Source organism: Elgaria multicarinata, chromosome 2 (genome assembly GCF_023053635.1).
Source record: "Elgaria multicarinata webbii isolate HBS135686 ecotype San Diego chromosome 2, rElgMul1.1.pri, whole genome shotgun sequence".
Classification (NCBI taxonomy): Eukaryota; Metazoa; Chordata; class Lepidosauria; order Squamata; family Anguidae; genus Elgaria; species Elgaria multicarinata.
Genome location: NC_086172.1, coordinates 83,088,812 through 83,112,016, shown reverse-complemented (window position 1 = coordinate 83,112,016; position 23,205 = coordinate 83,088,812). Strand labels below are relative to the sequence as shown.

General features: G+C 43.1%; 2 protein-coding genes across 2 annotated transcripts in view; one reads left to right on the top strand and one right to left on the bottom strand.

Moving 5' to 3' along the window:
- LOC134391904 (thyroid peroxidase-like) overlaps positions 1-23,205 on the bottom strand; it is a 41,032-nt gene that overhangs the window by 11,851 nt on the left and 5,976 nt on the right. Inside the window, exons 2-4 of the mRNA XM_063115828.1 lie at positions 4,273-4,448; positions 4,046-4,178; positions 1,866-1,995 (exon numbers count right to left, since the gene is read on the bottom strand). Coding sequence (XP_062971898.1) covers positions 1,866-1,995; positions 4,046-4,178; positions 4,273-4,448 — 439 coding nt within the window. The remainder of the gene's footprint in view (positions 1-1,865; positions 1,996-4,045; positions 4,179-4,272; positions 4,449-23,205) is intronic.
- The window catches only part of LOC134392586 (acyl-CoA (8-3)-desaturase-like), a 191,149-nt gene continuing 179,407 nt past the window's right edge, over positions 11,464-23,205 (top strand). Inside the window, exon 1 of the mRNA XM_063117026.1 lies at positions 11,464-11,468. The gene's annotated coding sequence lies outside the window, so the exon portion shown is untranslated. The remainder of the gene's footprint in view (positions 11,469-23,205) is intronic.

The following is a 23,205-nucleotide window of genomic DNA, read 5'->3' as shown; positions in this document are numbered from 1 at the left end:
TTAGGCAATTCCTGAGGTGCGCTTTGAGCACAGGTGACAAGCTACAGCCGTGGCTTTTTATCCATTTAAATTTCAATCACTTTGAACAAATTGACACGAAACAGTCATGTGCTTGCATCAATTCAACTCAATAAGATGAGAAGTAAAAGTAAAACACATTAAGATGAGAAGTAAAAGTAAAACAAACATCAGAGTGCAGGAGTAAGCGTTGTGGGATTTTAAAAGCCTGCACTGCATAGTGCCAAGTGGTCTCCTCCAAAACTGCACTTCACTGAAGCTGTCTCCACTTTACTTGTGGGCAGAAAAATTGGAGAGACAATTTCACCAAATTTCTCCAGTGGGAGGACAAATTCTCCAACAGTTTCTTCCAGGAAGCGGTCACAATCGGCAGGGACTGCAGCACAGCTTCTTTCTTCTTTCCTAAGATAATTTTTTTTGCAGGGTAGGTGGGTAGGTTGTACTATCATTAAAATTGGCTGTCTGCCCCCTATTTTGCATCCTCCACAATGTCCCATACTTATTTGGGGGGATTCTGGATCATTTTGGAGGGGCAGGGGGAGGGAACACATATACACACACACACGAAAATTTGGAGAAAATTCTGCAAAATGGCCAGGAAGGGGGGAAAAAACTCAGAACATTGAGAAATATGTCTTCTGAGAAATTTTGGTTTGGCTCTAGTTGTCAGAATGTGGATATAATTTATCTCTCTAATGCAGGTGCTTGTATTACTGCTACATCCTTGAAAGTCCTGTAGCAAGTGTGAGGGGGGAGTGCAGAGTCCAGTTCCTGGAGTGGAGCTAATACTGCATCAAAACCTGTGCTCCAATTTCCTGAAAAATGTCTTCCCCCATGAAAGAGGCTTCCATTGTTCTGCCTCATTCTTGTGATGCTTTAGTATTTATTTTAAGAGAGCCAGTGTGGTGTAGTGGGTAAAGTGTTGGACTGGGAGTTGGGAGATCTGGGTTCTAGTCCCCACTCAGCCATGGAAACCCACTGGGTGACTTTAGCCCAGTCACAGGCTCTCAGCCCAACCTACCTCACCGGGTTGTTATTGTGAGGATAAAATGGAGAGGAGGAAGAGGATTATGTACGCTGCCTTGGTTTCCTTGGAGTAAAAAAGGCGGGATATAAATGCAATAATAAATAATTTTATTATTATTATTTGTTTTTAGGATGTTTTTAACAATGTATATTATGTTTTAATTCAGTTTTATGTATTTTATCATTTATTGTTGTTCCCCACCTCGATCAGAATGGAGAGGCGGGTGATAAATAAATAAATAAATAAATAATAATAATTATAAATAAATATCTCTCCATTGCTCTGCAGCCTCACAGGGTGCCTGTGCTTCCTGATCTAAAAACCACCTATGGAAGGAATTACCTCACAATGTTTTCCCCGGGTTTTAATTGAAGTGCAGGAAGCTGAGGAGGCTACTGGTTGCCGGAGAGCCGATTCGACAATGAAAGACAGGACACTTGCACACATTCCTCAGCAACCTCGTAATTAAAGTACGCACAAAATTCAATTTTCAAAAAGCTCTTTCAGGCCACATTCCAGTGGTGGGTGGGGCCAAAGGCAAAATGGAGTGGGTTGAAAATATGGAATGTACCAGCCTATTTTAGCTTAACACTTTTACTGCCAGTGAGTCTTGCGAGAGACATTTCAACATTTTGGAACGAGAAGGGAAAAGGTAGAGGAAACAAAAGCTAGAAAACTCCCAGGTAGACAGAGGAAAGGCAATGGGGCCAGGGGAAGGGGGTGTGGCCATCTGAGGAAGCCTAGAGGACTGGATTGGTATGACAGGCAGGCCAGTTTTGGCCCATGCTCCTGAATTCTGCATCCCTGCACCGTCACATACCAAAGGTAATGGGAAGCCATTATAGGTCTTGGATTCATTCCATCCTTTAGGCACAGAGAACCCATCTTCATAGTCTGCAGGGAGCCAGCGGGTGTAAGCTGTGTTGGCTGCTCCCCAAAGAGGGTTTTTCCTGCAAGGGGAAATGTTATCTCATGAATTGAAACAGGAGAAAATGGGGAAATAGAATTTTAATTCACATGAACAATAGGTGATGAGGAAAAGTTATTCCTTGATTCTACCACTTGAGAGCACAGGTGAGTTGAATCATAGGACTGAATATTCCTCCATATAAAAAACTGCCGTTTCACAGAACACATACATGTCAGGGAGGAAAAAGATTTCTACCCTTCCCCTAATATCCAGTTTTGTATGCTTTCTTCTTCTTTTTAATTCCTTTTAAATAGGAAAACTTTCAACCCTGAAATCCCAGATTTCTAAGTGGAGACATCCCGGTCTGGAGCAGTTTTACCACCTCATGTGTGTATGGTCACCCTAAGCGGAGAGGCTGGGGGAATGTATTGTTTGATATGGAGAGTTTTCTAAGTAACAGTAAATAGACACCTTTCTGTAGTGCAGGGGTGGGGCACATCAGGTTTACGGCATCTCAGGCGAAGCTCCAGCACGGAGCCCCCTGCCCCTCTGAGGAGGGAGAGGGGGTGGGAGCGACTCTGCCTCAGCCTCAAGGAGTGCCCCTCTGTGATAGGGATGGGCAGAAAGGAGCTTCGGCCATTGGGCGGTATAAAAATGCAATAAATAAATAGATAAATAAATAAAAGTAGCTCTCCAGACTTTTGGGACTTCAACTCCCAGAAGCCCCTGCCAACATGGTGCATGGTCAGGAAGGCAGGAAACTGAAGTCCAAAACATCTAGAAATCTACTTTCTGCCCACCCTTGCTCTAGGAAACAGCTCGGTCTCCCCTTTGCTCCTCCCTCATCTTCAAGAGCTGGTTGAGTAGGTTTGCTTCCTCCCTCACCTTCTCCAATTGGGGATAGGACCCTGTAGCTGGCTTCACCTGCTTCTTGACGGCCCTGGGCCCACTCAACCAGATTCACTCTTTCTCTGTGCAGAGAGAGCCCACCCAGAGACAGGCTCCGTGCCGCTTCCCACTGCCCAGAGAATGGGAGCAACTGATGCCAGGGGCAAAGCTTCAGAGGAGAAGCTTTGCCCCACCCCCTAATGTCATCCAGCCCTCCAGATTGGTCCCAGGAGGCAATCTGCCCCCCAGCACCAAACTGTTTCCCCACCTTGCTGTAGTGTATTGGTTTGCTGCCTATAGGAACAATAAAATGACTCTTCTCTCCCACCCCAAATTATACAGCTGAAATGAAAAACGCTTTGGGGAACCAGGAGGGGATTTTTTAAAAAAATGTCAAAGGACTGTGACTTGTTCAGTTCTGATTCTCAGAAAGTAAATCAATCCTGGGCTCAGAATTCTTCAATTCTAAGTATGTCTTTTGCACCAGCTGTGATCGCAAGATTGTTCCTGTTGCTTTTGCACTAATGCTGCTTTAAAATTAGCACGGAACGGAACCACCTGGCTGTGTGGTCTCTCGCTCCTTTTCTCTACCTATATTTATTCATATATAAACAGGTATTACGAAAAGAAGACAGGAGTCTCCAGTATTCTCTCTTTACCAAGAAAATGACCCTGTGAACATTTTCCAGAGGGGAAGAATGCAGGGAATTCGACGCTGTCACCTTTATTTTGAATTGAGATAGTGGGTTTTCTCAACACAGGTTGTGAAAAGGAGCAAATGAGCAGGCAGACAGGTAGTTTCATGCTAATTTTAAAGCAGCATCAAACACCACTGCTGCACACCCAGTTGATCCTGCCAACTGTGAGGGTAACATTCCATGCATCTGATGAAAAAGACTGTGGTCCACAAAAGCTTGTGCTACAACAAATTTGTTAGTTTTGAAGGTGGCACAAGGTACTTTGTTGTCTCGACCATGTAAAGATGCCCTGGAACAGCCTATTGCTAGCAGAGGGTGAAAAGTGTGAAACCATCTCTATGCTCTGTCTAGTTACTGCTCTGCATATCTGCTACGAAGAAGATGCAGCCAAATACGGTTGAGTTTCTTTGCAGTTGGCAGGCTAATGGGGCATTTAAATGCCCCATCTTGGTTATCATAATATGGCCAATGTTTCTGCGCATTACTGGACCGGGCCAGAATTACCTGTTGTTGCACGTCCCATCTATAGATCTGTACTTGTCAGCCAAACAGGTGTCTGAGCATTGGATGGGCCGGAGCTGAGCAGCACAGCCAGTTACATCCGCCAAGGTGGAGAGGTGGTGCCCACTCAGGACGCCTTGCAGAAGAAAAGAGAGAAAGAGGCTGCTCAAGATGGTCATGAGTGGAAGACTGGGACCCTTTTTGCAGAAGGGTGGGAATGTGACACACACCTGACATGTTGCCGTGCCGCTTCTCCTGGCTGTAAACAAGCTGCCGAATGAGTTCTACCGTTGTGTCCATCAACTCAGCTGCATGAATGGCCACATTGGTCTCTGCCTCGGGGCGTTTAAACAGGCTCAGCAGGTCGCTGGCACTCAGTGATGCCTTGGTCAGCGCTGCTTTCCTTCTATGGTTTTACAGAATGAAAAATGAGCATGGCTGAAGTCAAGAGGCTGAAAAATCCCACAAGGCCTGGGACATAGGCACAATTGTAGGGGGCATGAGTGCATGAGTAGGGAAAGGAAACGGAGTTGCCCTCACTGCTGCTTGCATCGCTGGAGATTTTTGTACCTGTTTCTAGAGCGACTGTAAGCTGAGGAGACCAGCTGTTTGGCCCGTGTCAGAACCTCATTCACCAAGAGGCCTTCAGGTTCGCTGTCATTTTCTGAGGCTGAGGGGAAAATAATAGTAGTCCTCAAATAAAAAGACATCCATGTGTGTTTCTTTGGACTAACTCAAACCATTTTGCTTCTGGGTTGAAAACAAGGTGCTGGTTATTGCTTTTGAAGCACTTCGTGGGTTGGGTTCAGCATAGCTGAAGGACGGCTTAGTTCCAGGTGAATCTGCCTGCCTTTTGAGGGCATTGCAGGCAACTCTGCTTCACACTCCATCACCACCTGAAGTGAACCAGGTAAGTTCATGGACAGAGCTTTCTTGACAGTGGTGCTAGGACTCCGGGACTCCCTCCCTTTCAAGGCAGGTTTTGCTTATTTTCTTACCATTTTCTGGTGGTCACTGAATGGAACTTTATTTTGTCAGGGCTTTAACAATTAATTGTTCCTTTCAGTCCCAATGGGCTTTTACTGTCTGCATTTGATTTGGTCTCTTAATTGATTTGTATCCATTCCTGATTTTAATCTTTGGATGGCTTCTTTTTAAAGAGGGGGGGTTTGCTGTGTGTGTGCGTGTGAATTTTGTTTTTAACTGCTGCATACTGCCTTAAGGCAGGTATGTGGCATAAAAAATAAACTGCAATAATGTTCCAGCAGTGCTAGATCTTTGCAGGGTATCAGTTATCAAAGTGGACTACAGATATTTGACATGGGCATCTGAAACACACACACAGGGTATTTGATTAGAGGTGAATGTTATTGTGAATTTGGGGGGTAGGTGGGCTGGATGGCCTTTTGGGGTCCTTTCCAACCCTGTGGCTCCATGATTGTAAGAGTGGGATCTGCCAAACTGGTCAAACCATTAGGACTGGTGGAGATGAACAGTCTTGAGGAGAATCTTCTTTTGTGGGTAAATCGCCCACGGCGATTAGGAATGGGCAGAACGTGTTCTAGAAAGAGGGGCTGCCTCTTCTTCCCAGCTTCCAACTGGAGCTGCAAGGAGTAATCTGTGTAAAGGAAAGTAGACTGGCAGTTTGAGTCAGACAGAGGGAGACTGAAAGCGGCAGGGGCCAGATCACATGGCATGAGGGTGGTTAATAAGCCACAGTTGCTTGTTAACTACCCTGCGTGTGCCAGTTGCATGCCTGCCCAATTTGCATAATTACCCTCACCAGGTGTGGCTTCTCATCTTGTCCGAATGTGGTGAGGGTGGCTGGTTGGGGTGTTAACAAACCACCCAGAACACATGGCCTGTTGTAGGTTTGTGGGATGTTTTGTTAACCACTCCAACAAGCCACCCTTGCTGGGTTTGGATGACACAAAAAGCAGAGGCAGGGATTTGAATTGGCTCCAAAGTGAGCTGCGGTGATTGTGCGAACCACATCAGAGAGGCAGCTGAGTTGCTCTTTGCAAGAATTGTATGATGATGGCTGTTCCCTTAGGTGAGAACAGAGAACTTCCTCTCTCTCTCTCTCTCTCTCTCTCTCTCTCTCTCTCTCTCTCTCTCTCTCTCTCTCTCTCTCTCTCTCTGTGTGTGTGTGTGTGTATACGTGTGTGTGTGTTAGTAGTGTTGGAGAATATCTTCTAGTGTCTAATACTGTACCTCCGCCCACTCTCAACTTGTATATATGTAAATAAAGCACCAGTAAACCGAAGCCCTGACATTTTTCACCTCTTGGAGAATTGAGGGGAGTGCAACAATATGAACACATAGGTCTCAAATGCACTAATAATACAGTATAGGTTACCTGCATGGATGAGATGGGCATGGGAGGTGAGCAGTGATGCAAACAAGATTGGCACAAGTCCAGGTAGCATCACTTGGACTGGGGAAACTACCATAGAGTGCTGTAGAATGAACACATACACAGGTTAAAAATGACAACAATGGTCAATCAGTCCCTTTTAAAGATATGATGCAGGCTTTATGTGGAGGATATGAAACTCATTTTTACGTATAATTAAAATATGCACATAAACATGGATAATTTAAAAATGTGATGTATGTACTGAAAAGATAAGATGCTTGAAACCAATGTTTCTAGAAGAAAGCTCACTGGGTGTACTGTCTAAAAGAAGGGGAGAAGAGAAGGGTGAAATAAACAAAACAAGGAAACAAAAGAACTGAGGGTGGGTGCTTTGGATTCAGCTTAATCATAAACCATCTGTTATTAGGAGTGAGCAGCGAAGTGGCCAAGTTTGCTTATGACACCAAATTATTTAGGGTAGTGAAAACAAAATAGGATTGCAAGGAGCTCCAAACGATCGCTCCAGACAGGCAGAATGTGCATCACAGTAGCAAATGAAATTCAATGTAAGTGTAAAGTGATGCACATCAGGGCAAAATAACCAAACCCAACTTCAAGTATAAATTGATGGGATGTGAGATATTGGTGACTGACCAAGAAAGAGATCTTGGGATTGGGGTAGGCAGCTTGATGAAAATGTCAACACAGTGCATGGCGACTGTGAAAAAGGCAAACTCCATGTTAGGCATTATAAGAAAAGGAATTGAGAATAAAACTGCCAGTATCTTACTGCCCTTATACAACTCTATGGTGCGAACTCATTTAGAATACTGTGTACAGTTCTGGTCACCACACCTAAAAGAAGATATTGTAGAACTGGAAAAAGTGCAGAAAAGGGCAACTAAAATGATTAAAGGGCTGGAGCATCTCCTCTATGAGGAAAGGTTACAACAGCTGGGATTGTTTAGCTTGGAGAAAAGGAGGCTAAAGGGAAGACATGATGGAAGTATACAAAATTATGCATAGTGCAGAGAATGTGGATAGGGAGGTCTTCTTCTCCCTCTCATAATATTAGAAGTCAGGAGGCATCCAACCCAAAATCAAAACCCTACATGGCTACTCACCATGGAGCAAAAATCCTGGGTGGAGAGGGCTATAAAACTTTGGGGCTTTGCAGGATCGGGACAAAACTTCACACACGGCTTTTCCTAATCATTTTTGCAGTAGTGAAAGTGCACAATTGCCCCCACAGGCTGCTTGCTTATTCACTTTTACTTCTCCCATTACATTCAAGGGCTGCAGCACTTGAGCACTGAAGCAAAATTGCACATTTCCCCACTATATAAAATTGTGCAATTACCTCCATAGACTCGTGGGCTTATTCGCTTTTACTTCTCCCAATATGTTAAAAGCCCAAAGCAAAATTGTGCATTTTCATTTTGTTTTAATGTGTTCCCAAGTGTTTATGGTGGCAAGCAGCAGAGCGGCAGCAGTTTTGACAAGTGCTGTGCTGAAAATTTCTCATAAATTTTTTTTGGCCATTCTCATTCAATTTGATAGAAAAGAAATTGCTTTCAAAAAGAAATTCTAAGGAGGAGAATTTTTGGAGAAATTTCTATCCATTTGATTCAGGATTCTCGTGCTTACCTTACTTATGAGATGCCTGAGGAGTGTGTGTGAGCATCCTGTCTTTCATCTGATAGCCTGTAGCTTTCTTGGCTTCCTCCTCTTCATGCCTAGGGGAAGACATCATGGAATTTTATTCTTCCCATAGGGCCTTTTCAGATCAGGAAGTGCAGGCAGCCTAGGAGACCATAGAGTGCTGGTGAGACGTGTAATAGAAAGAATAATACAGACAGTACCCTCAGCCATCTCACAGGGATTAGTTAAGGTCAAAAATAGCACTGACACATTCAAATAAATTATAAACTGCTCTGAGAATGAGGCAGAAAAATGGAAGCTCCTTTCATGGGGAAAGAAAACTTTCAGGAAATTCCTGAGAATTTTCTTTTCTTACCTTCTAGAAATAAAAGGACACTTTTCAGAATTTTCTCAACATTTTCTTCACCATTATATTTTTGTGGTGGCTGCATTCCCTCCCCTAAGCACCCTGGGTGATGCAAAATGGGGGCCAGGCTGCTAGCACAGTTGATGCTGTTGCCACTTACAGTGGCAGTGCAAAATCAAAACAAAACAAAACAAAAACTCTTTGGGAAAAGAAAGAAAGAAGGTGTTCTACTACCCTTGCCAATGGTGATGCTTACCTATGAGAAATGGTTGGAGAATTTCTCCTCCCCCTGGAGAAATTTGGTGAAATGGTGTCCCCTCCCCCAATTTCTCTACCTAAAAATAGGGTGGAGAATTTTGAGAGGCCACTTGTGACAAACTCTAGGTTTGACCAATCTTGCCGCACAAGTCTGTAGGCTACTGAAATAACCCACAGTGACTACAAAACACGATAACCCAAATGGCTTAAATAACCCACTCTGCAGATTTTGGCTTGTCAGAATGGGTTATTTTGGCCAAATAAGCCATCGTGGGTTAAAAAAAATCCAACCAGACAACACAATAACCCATTGTGGGTTATTGTTATATCTGAACCCAATCAGTATTTCTGTCCATAAAAAATAAACATGGCACACTATTGATCTTTAGGCTTCTGCATTCCCACGTAGCCATTTAACTTACCACTACTCTCTGTCCAGTCGTCCATATGTTTCTCAAAGCCTTTGAAGGCTTTCTAAGGTCTGAGGCTCTTCTTCACCATCTGCCTGTCTTTTATTTGGTGCTTTCTAACGAGGTATTTCCAGAATGTTATCACCTTGCCAGAACAAAGCCCTTTCAAGGTGACTTCAAAGAAACCTAATTAGTTTTAAGGAACACGGGCATATTCTATTAAAATTGGTGGGGGGCTCTCTTTCCAAAGAAAGCCATCTCTCTGGATTCAGGATAAAACAGCCCAAAGTTCAGAAACCCACTTCATATTTTAAAAGTGTCAGGTTTCAGATGTACCTTGTCCAAGTAGAAGAGGAGTTCCAGAGCCTCATAATGGCAGTCTCTTTGTAGTGCCAGTTAGTAGGAAGAGATTGAGCCAGCAGGGGTTAGAACACAAACAATATCATTCCATCCCAAAAGTATTAGACCTTGAATGATAGAATGTTAGAATTGTAATGGGCTACCTTGGAGGTCATCTAGGGTAACCCCCTGTTCAGTGCTGTGGTGCTGAAGCTTCATTTTTGTGAACCGCCCAGAGAGCTTCGGCTATTGGGTGGTATAAAAAGGTAATAAATAAATAAATAAATAAATCCTTATCTTTGCTTCTATTGAACCAAGATATGATGCATCTTTACACTTTGTGCCTTCACGTGTAAGTATGCATAGGGTGATATTCTCCCTGAGCTGTTGCTGGCATGTAACGAAAGCCAGGAAGATCCAGCAGTTAGCACGAGATGATCATTTCACTTAATAAGCTTAATAAGAAGTTGGTCTTAGGCTACAAGTTTTTAAGATTCAGCCCACCCCTGCCATAAATATTAGGACTTCCTCAAATTACTTCTGGGGATGCCTCCTTACTGAGGAGAATATCCCGTGAAGGACTAAGTTAAATTTAATGTAATAAATGGAAGTTTGAAGTGTGAAAAAAAGAGATTGGAGTTTTCTGCTTAAAATCCCAATGTAATGTAAACCTCTTTGAAATAGGAGCCTTTTTAGTAGCTAAAACAATGTTCAAAAGGCACTGAGCCCAGTGCTCTACTGCAGAAAAATGAGAGCTCAGTGAGAAGCCTGAGAGATAAAGAAAGGGGGATTATTTAGAAGTGCAGACAGCTGAGCTCTGTGAATGGAGGCAGCATGTTCGAAGGAAGCAGGTCCTGCTGTTAAAAGGAGACCCCAAGTATGTGAGCTGGAGCCAGATTAAAGGACCATTGGCACGTCTTCCTTGGACAAAAAGCCAAACACACAGGTGTTAGGACTTAAAGCAGCATTTTCATGCCCTTCCCCAGTGGTGCTTTTCACTATGGGCAGCCTCTTCCAACTTGGTGCTGCCAGAAGTGTTGAATTAAAACTCCCATTGGGCACATTGTCTGGGGAGGATGAGAGTTGTAGCCCAACACCAGGTTGAGGAAAACTGCTTAATGGAAATATTCACTAGGTGGCCAAATCCACTCTTTTTCCTGAGACCTCAAAGGTGTTAGGATGCAGGTTGGCACTGACTGCAGCTGGGCATCAGCATAAGGTGGGTGAGGTTAGCATTGGGTGGGCACGAGGAAGCTGTATCCACATGCTGGCCTACGAAGGGGCAAGGAAGGCAAAGGTATTTCATCCCACACCTCTTCTTTCTTGGTCTCCGCGTTCAGCTACACTCCCTGCAGGTAATCCTACAGCAGAGATGGAGAATGTGTACTTGGAGCACAACTCCCATGATCCCTCAGCATTGGTTATCCTTGCTAAGTATGATGAAAATTATGGTCTGACAACATCTGAAGGGCCACATGTAGGGATTTTGTAAGATCTGTTCTGTGTTTCTCAGAGTGCCCGGTGCGTTTCATTCTGTTGTTTGCTCATTGAAAGAACTGGATATTTTTCCATTTCCCGAATTTGTGCAAATTTGCACTTCTGAAAATATGCAAATCCCTCAAAATGTGCATCTTCATGCTTTAGCCAGTGGGAGAAATGCACATTTCAGCTGGTTACATGCTTTTCTACAGCTGTATTTACGTAAAATTCTGGAAAAGTAAAAAACAAGTCAATGGCTACCAGCCCTGATGGCTATGTGCTACCTCCAATATCAGAGGCAGTAAATCTAAATACACCAGTTGCTAGTGCCAAATCTCTTCTGCCATTTCATTGGCCAAACAGCAGTACTACTCAACGCTGATCCAGTCAAATGCTAGGCATCCTCAGCGGCTCTTTGCGTCCTTCAACTCTCTTCTGAAGCCTAATCCGCCATCTCTCCCCGCCTCTCTGTCTGCTAATAACTTTGCCTCTTTTTTCAATGCTAAAATCCAAACTATCCGCTCTGATCTGGCCAGCTCTGCTCCTCTTCCAGTTCCTGTTCCTCATCTGTCAGTTCCTCCTGCAAATTTCTCTGCGTTTCCTTCGGTCTCAGCGGATGAACTGTCTACAATACTGCGCTCTTCGAAGCCTTCCACTTGTTCTCGTGATCCGATTCCTTCTCGTGTCTTTATTAATCTTATTCCTGCTATCCTCCCTTCCTTGCTTCATATTATTAATCTTTCTCTGTCCTCTGGTTCATTTCCTTCTGCTTTTAAACATGCTACAGTCTCTCCCATTCTCAAGAAACCTACACTTGATAGACTATCTCTGTCTAACTACCGACCTGTCTCTTTGTTGCCGTTTGTTTCAAAGATCCTGGAGCGGGCGGTCTACTCTCGCTGTCTTGACTTTCTTTCTAGTAACTCTGCTTTGGATCCACTTCAATCTGGATTCCGTCCTCTGCATTCCACCGAAACAGCCCTTACTAAGATCACCAATGATCTCCTTACTGCCAAGTCTAAAGGCCATTATTCCGTTCTTATTCTCCTTGATCTAACTGCAGCCTTTGACACGGTTGATCATGATCTTCTCTTAGATTCCCTTCATGACCTTGGATTTTGTGGCTCTGTCTATAACTGGTTTGCCTCCTATCTAGCGGGTCGCTCTTTCAGCGTGTTGGCTAATGGCAGCTCGTCTTCCTCCTTTCCCCTTTCAGTAGGGGTCCCGCAAGGCTCGGTGCTTGGCCCGTTGTTGTTTTCCTTATACATGTTGCCCTTGGGCAAGCTTATTCAATCTCATGGCCTCCAATATCATCTGTACGCCGATGATACACAACTATATCTGTCATCTCCGGAACTTTCTCCTGATGTTCACGATCGTATCTCGGCATGTCTTTCAGATATCTCAGCTTGGCTGCTTCATCGTCGCTTGAAGCTTAACATGGCAAAGACTGAATTGCTTGTTTTTCCTCCTAAACCTTCTCCTCATCTCTCATTCTCTCTTACTGTCAATGATGTTACGCTTACTCCGGTCAAGGAAGCTCGTAGCCTTGGCTTTATCTTCGACTCCTCGCTCTCCTTTATTCCTCATATTGAGGCAGTAGCTAAATCTTGTCGATTTTTCCCGTATAATATTGCCAGGATTCGATCATTTTTGTCTGTTTCTTCTGCCAAGACGCTTGTTCATGCACTGGTTATTTCACGGTTGGACTACTGCAACCTTCTTCTCTCTGGCCTTCCTTCTTCTCACATCAGTCCGTTGGTTTCTGTTCACCACTCTGCCGCAAAGATCATCTTCTTGGCTCGCCGCTCTGACCATGTTACTCCGCTTCTGAAATCTCTTCATTGGCTTCCAATTCACTTCAGAATCCAATATAAACTTCTCCTGTTAACCTTCAAAGCTTTTCACGGTCTAGCTCCTTCCTATCTCTCCTCTCTCATCTCACACTATTGCCCCGCTCGTGCTCTTCGCTCCTCTGATGCCATGTTTCTCGCCTGCCCAAGGGCCTCTACTTCCCTTGCTCGGCTCCATCCATTTTCTTCTGCTGCCCCTTACGCCTGGAACGCTCTTCCAGAACATTTGAGAACTACAAGTTCAATCGCAGCTTTTAAAGCTCAACTAAAAACTTTTCTTTTTCCTAAAGCTTTTAAAACCTGATGTTGCGCAGACTTTATACTGTTAGTTTTACCCTACCCTGTGCCTGTTTGCATTCTCTTCCCCTCCTTATTGTTTTACTGTGATTTTATTAGATTGTAAGCCTATGCGGCAGAGTCTTGCTATTTACTGTTTTACTCTGTACAGCACCATGTACATTGATGGTGCTATAGAAATAAATAAATAAATAATAATAATAATAATAGGGAACATGGGTGGGAGGGTGCTATTACACTCATGTCCTGCTTGTGTTTCCCTAGTTGGCAGCTGGTTGGCCACTGTGTGAACACAATGCTGGACTAGATGGACCCTTGGTCTGATCCAGCAGGGCTCTTCCTATGTCCTTACGTCTGTGGAATCCATGCGACTTGAGAAAAGCTGTTCTGCTGCAGAATCCGCAGGTCGGATTCATAGAACTTCAAACTCATCTGTTTCCATTGTGGATTTCTTCGACTTCCCCAGCCACGCGTTCCCCATTTCTCTCCTATGGCATGGGATTACCAGAGGAACTGAGAAGGATTTCTTTTAGCCAGTAGACCTCCCCTCCCCCAGCGCATTTCTCCTCAGCTGAGTGACTTCCAATACCAAAAGTGTCCTCAGCTCAGCTCAAATCTTTGGGGAGTGAGGGGGATGGGGTCATAGGATGAAGCCAGTTCTGCATCCTTCTGCTGTGAAAAACGGACCTCCCACATCCTCGTTCTGCTTGGCCATGGCACATCTGTATTTAAACCCATGGAAACTGCTGCCATCACGCGTAGTTTGGCCCTACAAGCAAAGCCCCCCTTGCTGTAAGAGTGAAGCAGGCCTCTAATTTTTTTTATTTATTTATTTGAAAACAAGCATGTTCCTCAGCTGTCGAAAGTTCGAGAAACGGGCTCGGTCTCACTAGAAAGGGTTCTTTAATTCATTCTACGGCCAGCAGGCAAAACCAACAGGAATGCCGGCTTTGTTTTTTCTCCCCTCTTAACAGGCTAATCTTCTTTCCCTGCCATAAAGAACATTCTTATCAAGATTTGTCATTAAGATTGGGGTTATTATTGCTTTCTGTAAACCACATTTTATGCCACCAAGTTTGCCCACTGTTGAGCTTCTTAATAAAGAGAATTTGGGGTGGAATCTGCTTTGTTTAACCTCTTCCTAACAGAATTATAACTTTCTCTATTAACTTCATCATTTTTATCATCATCAATGTGCATTGTGTTTTACAAAGTACAATAGGATAGATTCCTTTCCCCCAGGACCTTGCAATCCAAAAACAATTCACCCTTCTTTCCTAGTAGAAAGTTTCTTGTTATTTAATACATTTTTATCTTGCCTTTTCTCCAAGGAACTCAAGATGGTGGTACGTGGTCCTTCCCTGCCCCTCCCTATTTTAACTTCACAACAACCCTGTGAGGTAGGTTAGTCTAAGAAAGAATGACTGGCCCAAGGCCCACCAGTAAACTTCACAGCTGAGATGGGATTTGGACACAGTCTGAATGTAGCACTCAAACCACCAGACCACACTGGCTTTTCTATCTTCGAAAAAAGGAATTGCTCTACTTTTAGAGCTACCTTTAATAGCAGCAAAGAGAAGACAATTTGGGCAGCTGCAGCTTGTCTTGTTTGGGTGAGAAAAGCTGCCAGAACTAATTCCAGTGGAGGCGTTCCATTTTATTTTAATTTTTAAAAGAAAATATTAAAGATGTGTTTTGAACAATGTGAAAACATTTTATGTATTAGCTAACTTTAAAATGGTGTTGGTGCATTTTAGATCTTTGCAATGCGGTTAACTTTTATCTTGGTTTTTTTTTTTTTTTAAACTTTCATTAGGATGGCTTTCATATTATGTTTTACTATTTTTTGAGGGGGCATTAACTTTTTTCTTGTGAACCCTCCAGAGAGCTTTGGCTAATGGTTGGTATACAAAATGAAATATGTAGTAAATAATATAAAAAAATAAATTTAATACTGCTCAGTGGCCAAGCACTCACTTATCATGCAGAGCTTCTGCATTTGATCCCTGACACCTTCAGCTCAGAGAATCTCAGATTGCTGGATTCTTGGCCTTTGACTATGGCTGGCTAATGCTAGAAGTTGTAGTCCAGCATATTTGGAGGGCACCAGGTTGGAGAAGGCTGCTTTATGGGTTTGGGGCCTTTAACGGTGCTGTGACATACAGAAATTCAACAGGTGAAGTTTCTCCATCACTGTGTCTCCCTGCCAGCAAACACTTCACCTGTTAAATTTCTTCTGGTCGTGACAACAATGGTAGTTCATATTCCTCAGCCCGTTCCCCAAGACCTATTTCCATCAAAAAGGTGAAGACACACACAACTACTTACACACTCTGTAGAGGAATTTTGCAAAACTGTTTCCAGCTGATATATGTTTGGATAGGGGTGGAGTCAGAGCTTACACGGCTTTGCATATTGGAATTCCTAGGTTTGAAACCTAATATCTTCAGCTAATAAGGGGCACAGGTCATAGGGATAGGAAAGACTGCACCCTGGACCAGTGTACTGATGCTGTATAAGATAGCCTCATATGAAAATCTTCCAAAATGGCATTATTTAGAGTACCCATATGGAAAGGAGGGCAGGCCTCCTTGTATCTTTAACAGTTGTGTAGAAAGGGGAATTTCAGCAGGTGTCATTTGTATGCATGCAGCACCTGGTGGAATTCCCTCTTCATCACAACAGTTAAAGCTGCAGGAGCCCTGCCCTCTTTTGTATCTGGTTACTCCAGTATAGCTCTTGCAACTTTAACTGTTGTGATGAAGAGGGAATTTCACCAGATGCTGCATGTATAAAAATTACAACTGCAGAATTTCCCTTTTCTATACTACTGTTAATGATACAGGAGCCCTGTCCTCCTTTCCTCCCACTGCCCAGATTATTCTTACCAAATTTAGGATGGTTCCTGCCAGTTATGTTATTCACACTTAAAAAAAAATCCTTGTTTAACCTGGCCACCTTTTTTTCTTTTTCTTTATGGAAACAAAAGTACCTGCAGGACCTTTATCTAGAACATGCTCCTTGTCTGGATGGGGATTCACACCAGTTTCCTGTTGAAAATCTCTCCCTCTCTCACACAAACACACACACAAACAGCGTCATTTGCTCCAAAGGTGCTATTTCCTACAAATAGCACATTTGGAGACAATGGCTGAGTTTGGATGACACTCTAATCAACGGTTGTTTCCCATTCTGTTCCTATCCCCCCTCCCCACTTGATTAGCATGTCGTCTGAACTCAGCCAATGTAGGAGACAGAAATTGGGTGGTTTTCAGCAGGAAATTAGTGCTGCTCCTCATCTCTCCTGTAACATTTATCCATATTATAAATACCCCCCTTAGGTTTCATGAAATGATCACTGCTGGATAATGAGGCTGCTTTGCTAGCAAGTTATGGTGTTGATAATAATTAGCATTTGAGCCTGGAAGCAATTATCTCACCTGCCTTGCCTCCCCGGCTCCCACACAAACACTTTCCCCTACATGTGGTTAGCAACCAGGGAACACTTTCCCTTTCTTGTGAACTCAAGCAGCTTTACAGAACAGGTGGAACATGGAAACAGCCTAGTCTCTTCAGTCCCTACTAATCCATTATTTTTTATCTCAAGACAGAGATTTATTTCTCAAAGGCAACAAAAATAACAGTCCTGAATGTGAAGAAGGTAATGTCCCCCTAGTTCATTGCCCTTGGCATTTGGGAATCTTTACTTCAAACATTTTTTTAAAAAATACTATGTTTATGAATTCTTGTGTAGAAAAATACTTTTGAAATGTGGTATTTAAATATGCCATAATAATTGAGTCTATAGAAGTGAAATTATTTAAAAACATAATGGGCCTGTTTGGACATAATGGTAGCAAATCATGCATGCCACCACCATTTTGCATATGCAATATATGATCAGGCCGATTGGAGGTTGTTCTGTGATATCCAAACTGAGGCACTATGGATTCATCTTAGGTTAAACAACCCAAAGTTATCCCAATTACTAACTGTAGGTTAACTGTGGGTTTTAAATTATTTTCCCAGATTACAATTGAACTGTAGTCTTACAGTTGCCACATCTCTTTTGGCATCATAAATAGGATGGCATTGGGGAAGAAGCCGGGGGGTGGGTGGGGGGAAGAAGCCCTTAATAGAACATCTATCTGAAGTCATCTTTCTTTACAGTAATACCATTCAAAGTTACACTGGGTTTGCACCTGCTTATTTAATGTCTGGAAGAGGGGAGAGATTACCAGCTGATATACTCCCCCAGCCTGATTCAGATCTGGATTTGGGATTCAGAAGAATCCAATGCTCGCCTCAAGTAACAGTTCTGTATGGAAAATAAGGCTTGGAACTGGACCACATTGGCTGTGAGAAATTAACCTCATTGCTTAAATATGGGTGTGAACGCTGTGCAAGGGAGCCGAAGGGGTTTGTTTTTGCATCGTGTGAGTATAGTGTGTGCATATGTAAACATGTGCTTGCCTATATATTTAATGTAGGTTTTAAATGGGATTCCAGGCCTGGATGTAGTAGCTGGTCATTGACACTAATCTTCCAGAACTGCCTTAGCTGCCCAGACTTCTCCCTCTAAATGATGCTGACGATTTGAATAGATTCTAAAGCAGGCAAGCTTTGCAAAAATAGGTCAGGTTGTCCTTGGAGACGCAGACCAGAGATTTGTGTTGCAAGGAAGCATCAGGGAAAGCAGGCTTGAAGTTTAGCTTATGGTGAAGGTGGGAGTGTGGGGGCAGGCAGAGGGAAGAAGAGGAACTCTGAATACTAGTAATAGTCATCAGTTGCTGCTGCTAAAACATGAAGGCTAGGTACAGGCTAGTTTTGAAATTGGAAAGCTACTAGTGCCTAAATTGGTGACTTTATAGTATCTAAAATATGATACTTGTTTGTGCTAGACATGTAACTCGAGCTGGGATGGCCAACCTCTGTATACTCATGGGCTGTTCTGTTCCCTAGACCAGGGGCAGGGAGGAGCTAGATTGGAATCTAATGGTAGATCTTTGGGTGATTTTCAATGGACAGGCAAAGAGTTTCTGATCCTCTAATGTTTATGGCAACAACCAAGAGAGGTATTAAAAATAAATTAGGCTGCTGAAATAAGACAACTTGATGGAAAACTACGGCTGGATTTTTATCTGAAGGGACAGTGAGCTCAGTTCTGGAACTGAAAACGAATTCCTGGGCTGAGCATGTGCTCAAAGGCCCTCTGTTCTTTCATTCTAAAGGTGTACCCAGACTCCCTGAACTACTATTTTGCAGCACCTGTCCCTGGTTGGTAGATCTCCAGATTCTAGTAAAAAAAGAAAACAAAATAGACCCTGTAAGCCTGAAGTCTGCCCACCTCAATGCTACTCTAGACAGGCAACCATTTTGAAGTCACAGGCCATGTTTCCTTGTGGGAAAGTACTCGGGAGCCCCTGACTGCTTGCAGGCAAGGCTGGAACTGGTGATGGGTGGGCCAATTCTAAGTGTAGGCGGGACAAAGTTGGAGGGAACACACCTTCTCCCTCCCTCTCCTTTCCACTTCTTCTTTCTCCCCCTCTCCCTCGTTCTCCCCTTCATCAAACATCCATCCATTCATTCACACACAACGCCATCCATCCATGTATCCTCTTTTCTATTCTCACTTACTCACTCAGAAACACAGAGAGGCACATCTTTCTCTCTGTCTCTCTCTTTCTCATCCCAACCCGCTTTCCATCTATTTCATCAGTTATCTGGTGGGTATCTCCAGCAACCAGTCTCTGGATCAGGCTGCCCGCTCTTTTCTTTCTCCAGCAGAAGGAGCAGCACATGAAATGGCTGCACGAAGGACCAGAAGGCATCAGACGCCAAACGACTGAGCATTGTGCTTTGAATGCTATTTTGGGAGGGCCTCTGCCCTGAGTGGTTGCCTGGAAATATTATAAATGACTGACTGACTGAATATTTTAAATAAAACAAATGATGTCACTCTAGGGGTCTACATTGTGTGGCTGGGCTATGTGTGCACCTGCCTACCTGCCAGCTCTTTCTCTGGTGGCATTGGCATGAAGATCTGGAGAGCATTGTGGGGCACACACACAGAGGCCTAGGGTCATGCCATGGGTTGCCCACCTCTGCTCTGAACAACAGGGCTCTGGAGCATTTTCCTGCCTTCTTGAGGCTATTGTATGGACAATCCGAAGAGAGATGCCACAATGGTAAGGGTGGGGTGGAATCTTTATGGGTGAAATAACAGGCAAGATGTTTACCACAGCTTAGTTAAATGTGGTTGAGTCACTTGCTTTATTAGGTCAATGCAGATCATGGAGTCCTAATAGCTATTCTTAATGCAAAAGTATTATAGCATTTAACTTGAAAGTGGATGCGAAGACAGAGATGTACATAAAAATGCATTAAAATGTGGGCTTTTGAATGTACGTGTGTCTCTGTAGCATATCAAAGCAATTGAAATATGTTGACTACACCATGAATCTTTTTTTGATGGACATCTGTCTCTTGCCCCTGAGTTGAGCTGTTTGTAGAAAAGCAAATTAGGGTACAATCCTATTGATTGCATCCTCACTGATTGTAAGCCCCCAAACTCGGAGGCTGACAGTCAGAGCCAATCTTTGCCTCCATGTCCTCCTGCCCTGTATTATTTGCTAGATGGGCTTTTTGCCTGTCTAGCTTCAGTGCTTTGGGGTGGGGAGGAGACTAGAGAGGCCTCAGGATTTCTCGTATCCTGGCCTCTCTAGTTTCCTCCCCTCCCTGCCCACTGTAATGCCCCCCTTTCGCCCACTCTGAGGTTGTTTGTCCAACCTTGGGCAGCAGCCAGTGTTCTGTGCCAGCTGTGAGGAGTCAGGGCCAGGATGTTGGATATTTGAACGTTGGAGCGCAGTCTCCGATCTTGGAGGGGGAGCTCTCAACAATCCTTTGGCCCCTCAGATGCACGGCTGGGGAATGCTGGGAGTTGTAGGACCTTTTTCTGGCTTCATATGCATTGGATTGTGTCCTGATTTTGTGAATGCAAATTGCACAAAGTTGGTCATTTTATTCCAAAGCAGAGCAGAGCCGCATTTAATTTCAGAAGAAAAGATGTCTTACAGGATCCAAAAATAATGCAGTCTACGCCGGTAGCAGCTGGTTGTTGCTCTTGAGGGAATTGTGTTTGGGTTAATGTTGTCCTGCTTGAAAAGAAAGATATATGAGTGTTGTAATAGTATATGAGCTCCCCTTTTCCTTCATTTCCAATTGAAGAGGTTTTTGATTGGGTTTGCTACTTAATCTACTCAACACATGCGGAACTCTGATGGAAGCTTATGCAGTTGCAACAATGCCATGGGGTAAAAAAAATGTTGGTGCATGGACTGCTGCAGCTACTGTGATTCAAGGTACCCTGGCTGCATTGTGTCTTAAAACAATGGATACCTAAATGAAAGGAGGCAGTGGTTGGGAATAATGCGACAAAAGCTGGGGTGGGACACCCTCCAACCACAAATAGGAATGAACCAAACAATTATAAAATCTTTTTGAATATATGTATATGTGAACATAGTTTGAGCAAGTGTAACATAACTTGTCAATAAAAATAAGAACAATGATATATACATATATTCAAAAAGATTTTATAATTGTTTGGTTCATTCCTATTTGTGGTTGGAGGGTGTCCCACCCCAGCTTTTAAAACAATGGATGCCATCTATGGATAAGCAGCAGTAAATATTTTGTCCTCCAAATCAGGGGACAGAGAAGTCCATGCCCAGAGTGAAAAACAATTGTAAGGGAAGAGGAAACAGATGGATGATTCTGTGAAAGAAAAAGGCTGCTGTATGTTCTGTCATGTTGGGAGGTGTGGTTAGCAGGGACACTAGACGGGGCCTTTCTGGTTGCAGCACCCAGCTTTTGGAATGCCATCATTACAGAGGTTCAGTTAGCCCCCCTTGGGCTTTTCTCTGACGACCACTTTGTTCTGCCAGGTGTTGGTTCTGCCTTGAATTTCTCCCCATTGTGTTGATGATGGTTTTAATGTTTATTGTATTATTTCTTTGATTTGTAATGTTTAATTTAGGCTCCCTGACCATTATTAGGGCCTTACAATGAGAAAAACCAGGATATAAATGGTTATATGAAGCAAACGAAACAAAAAAAATTTGAGCTGGAGGCCAGGAAGGGACAAACTCAGTTCCATGTTCACTAGGTTTAAGGATCCAGTGGCCCTGGCCCTTGTACTATCACTCTCCGTTGGAGGGAGAGGTTGATTTTCTCAGATTGTAATCTGGCATGTTTGCAAGGTGTTTAAAGAGGGCTATTGGTTTATTTATCTAGTTGATAAAAGACTGATTATTACCACGGAAATAGAAAGGCCACAGTAATGATCAAAGCAGCTGGATTTTGTGCTCTCATAACCTGGGTGGTTAAAATTAACCACTGTGAACTGGAATGTACATGAACAGGCAGTCACCCCATCCAAGTCAGCCAACAGCATCCATGCAAACGAAAGACAACTATGAGCCACAGTAACCTTCACGTTAGGATCATCACAGCAATTAAGTTGTTTTCTAAGAAGATAGAGAATTTAGAACTGGACAAGTTTGCTTACCATTTCAATTTATCTTCTGTCCCCCCCCCCCCCTCTGAGATCAGAGGTCAAATACAGATAGTAAAACAGCAACAGTACCATTCAGCACTTAAACTCACTGACCCTGTTCAGCTAGGGTGACCATATGGAAAGGAGGACTGTGCTCCTCTCTCTTTAACAGTTGTAGAGAAAAGGGAATTTCAGCAGGTGTCATTGTTATGCATGCAGCACCCTTTGAAATTCCCCTCTTCATCACTGCAGTTAAAGCTGCAGGAGTCCTGCCCTCTTTTGTATTTGGTCACTCTACAAAAGAGGGCAGGGCTCCTGCAGCTTTAACTGGTAAGCCTTGGTGGTTAAGCATTTTGAGCTAAAGGAATTGGAAGACACCAGGTTGCCTACTTCTGAAGTAGGCCTTCACAAACTGTGCAGGGTTTGTGAATGGGCGAATCCCATGGCTAGTACATCCCCTTGTACTAGCCATGGGATGACCTCTAGAACTTTTCCAAAAGTTATATTCCTAACTCTCGGGAAATCTCCTGTAGAGCTTTACACACAGTCTGCTACACAAAACATAGAAAACTTCTCCATGCAAGGGCAGCGATAATGTTGTTCAGGAACAGTCTTCCCGTGTCTTGAGCTCCCTTGTCACAATGTGATAATCGTTCTAATTTAATCGTCTTAAGAGAGTTAACCTTAAGATTATTCTTCAGTGGAAATGTCAACTGGGATTTAGCTGAATATGTTACCCTACTTCACTTCATGAGTAGGAGAAATATGTCCCATTGCTTCTAATAGCCTTCTCTACCTAACCAATAGAGAAACGTAAAGAAACTGAACGTGGCAACCCGCTGTGGGGTGGTGGCAACTGGCTTTCGGAACACAAGCATGTTCTGGGAAATGAGTGAGTTGGAGAAAACCCGAATTTCCACATTCAATACAATATTGACATTTTCTCCAGATGAATGATTTCACTCACAATTGATAATATATTTGGCTATTTTGCCTTATTCAATTGACTGCTAATTCATAATATTTAGGAAGTGGAAAAAATTGGACTGATATGTTTAATATGATACTGATATGTTTCACATGATATGTATACATCGGAATTGATATGTTTAATATGTTATTGATATGTTTGACATGGTGTTTATCCACTGGAAATATTAACTTCCTTTGTAATTTGGTGTGCACAATTAATTGCTTCGTATTTGTTTATATGCATGTTTATAAGCCACTATAAAATTACTTCTTTTATGTATTAATTAAGTGCAGTTTGGTAAAGTCCCTTGCACCTTGTGTTTTTTTCTTGAGTTCTAATTGGGGATCCTGTCTTTTTTTTCTTTTGTTACATTAACAGCAAAACAACCTTTCACTGTGACAGAATTTTAAACTGACTCTAAGAGCATTCCCATAAGAGGATTTTAATGTGCAATCGCTCTGCCTCATTCACAGAATTTTACAGTGTTGTTTGGACCCCCCTGTAAAATTCTGTGAATGAGGCAGAGTGATTGCACATTAAAATCCAATTTCTGTTGAAACTGATGCAATTCCTGTGGAAATTGATGCAATTTACAATGCAACCATAACCCCACTGAACTTCAGCTGGCTC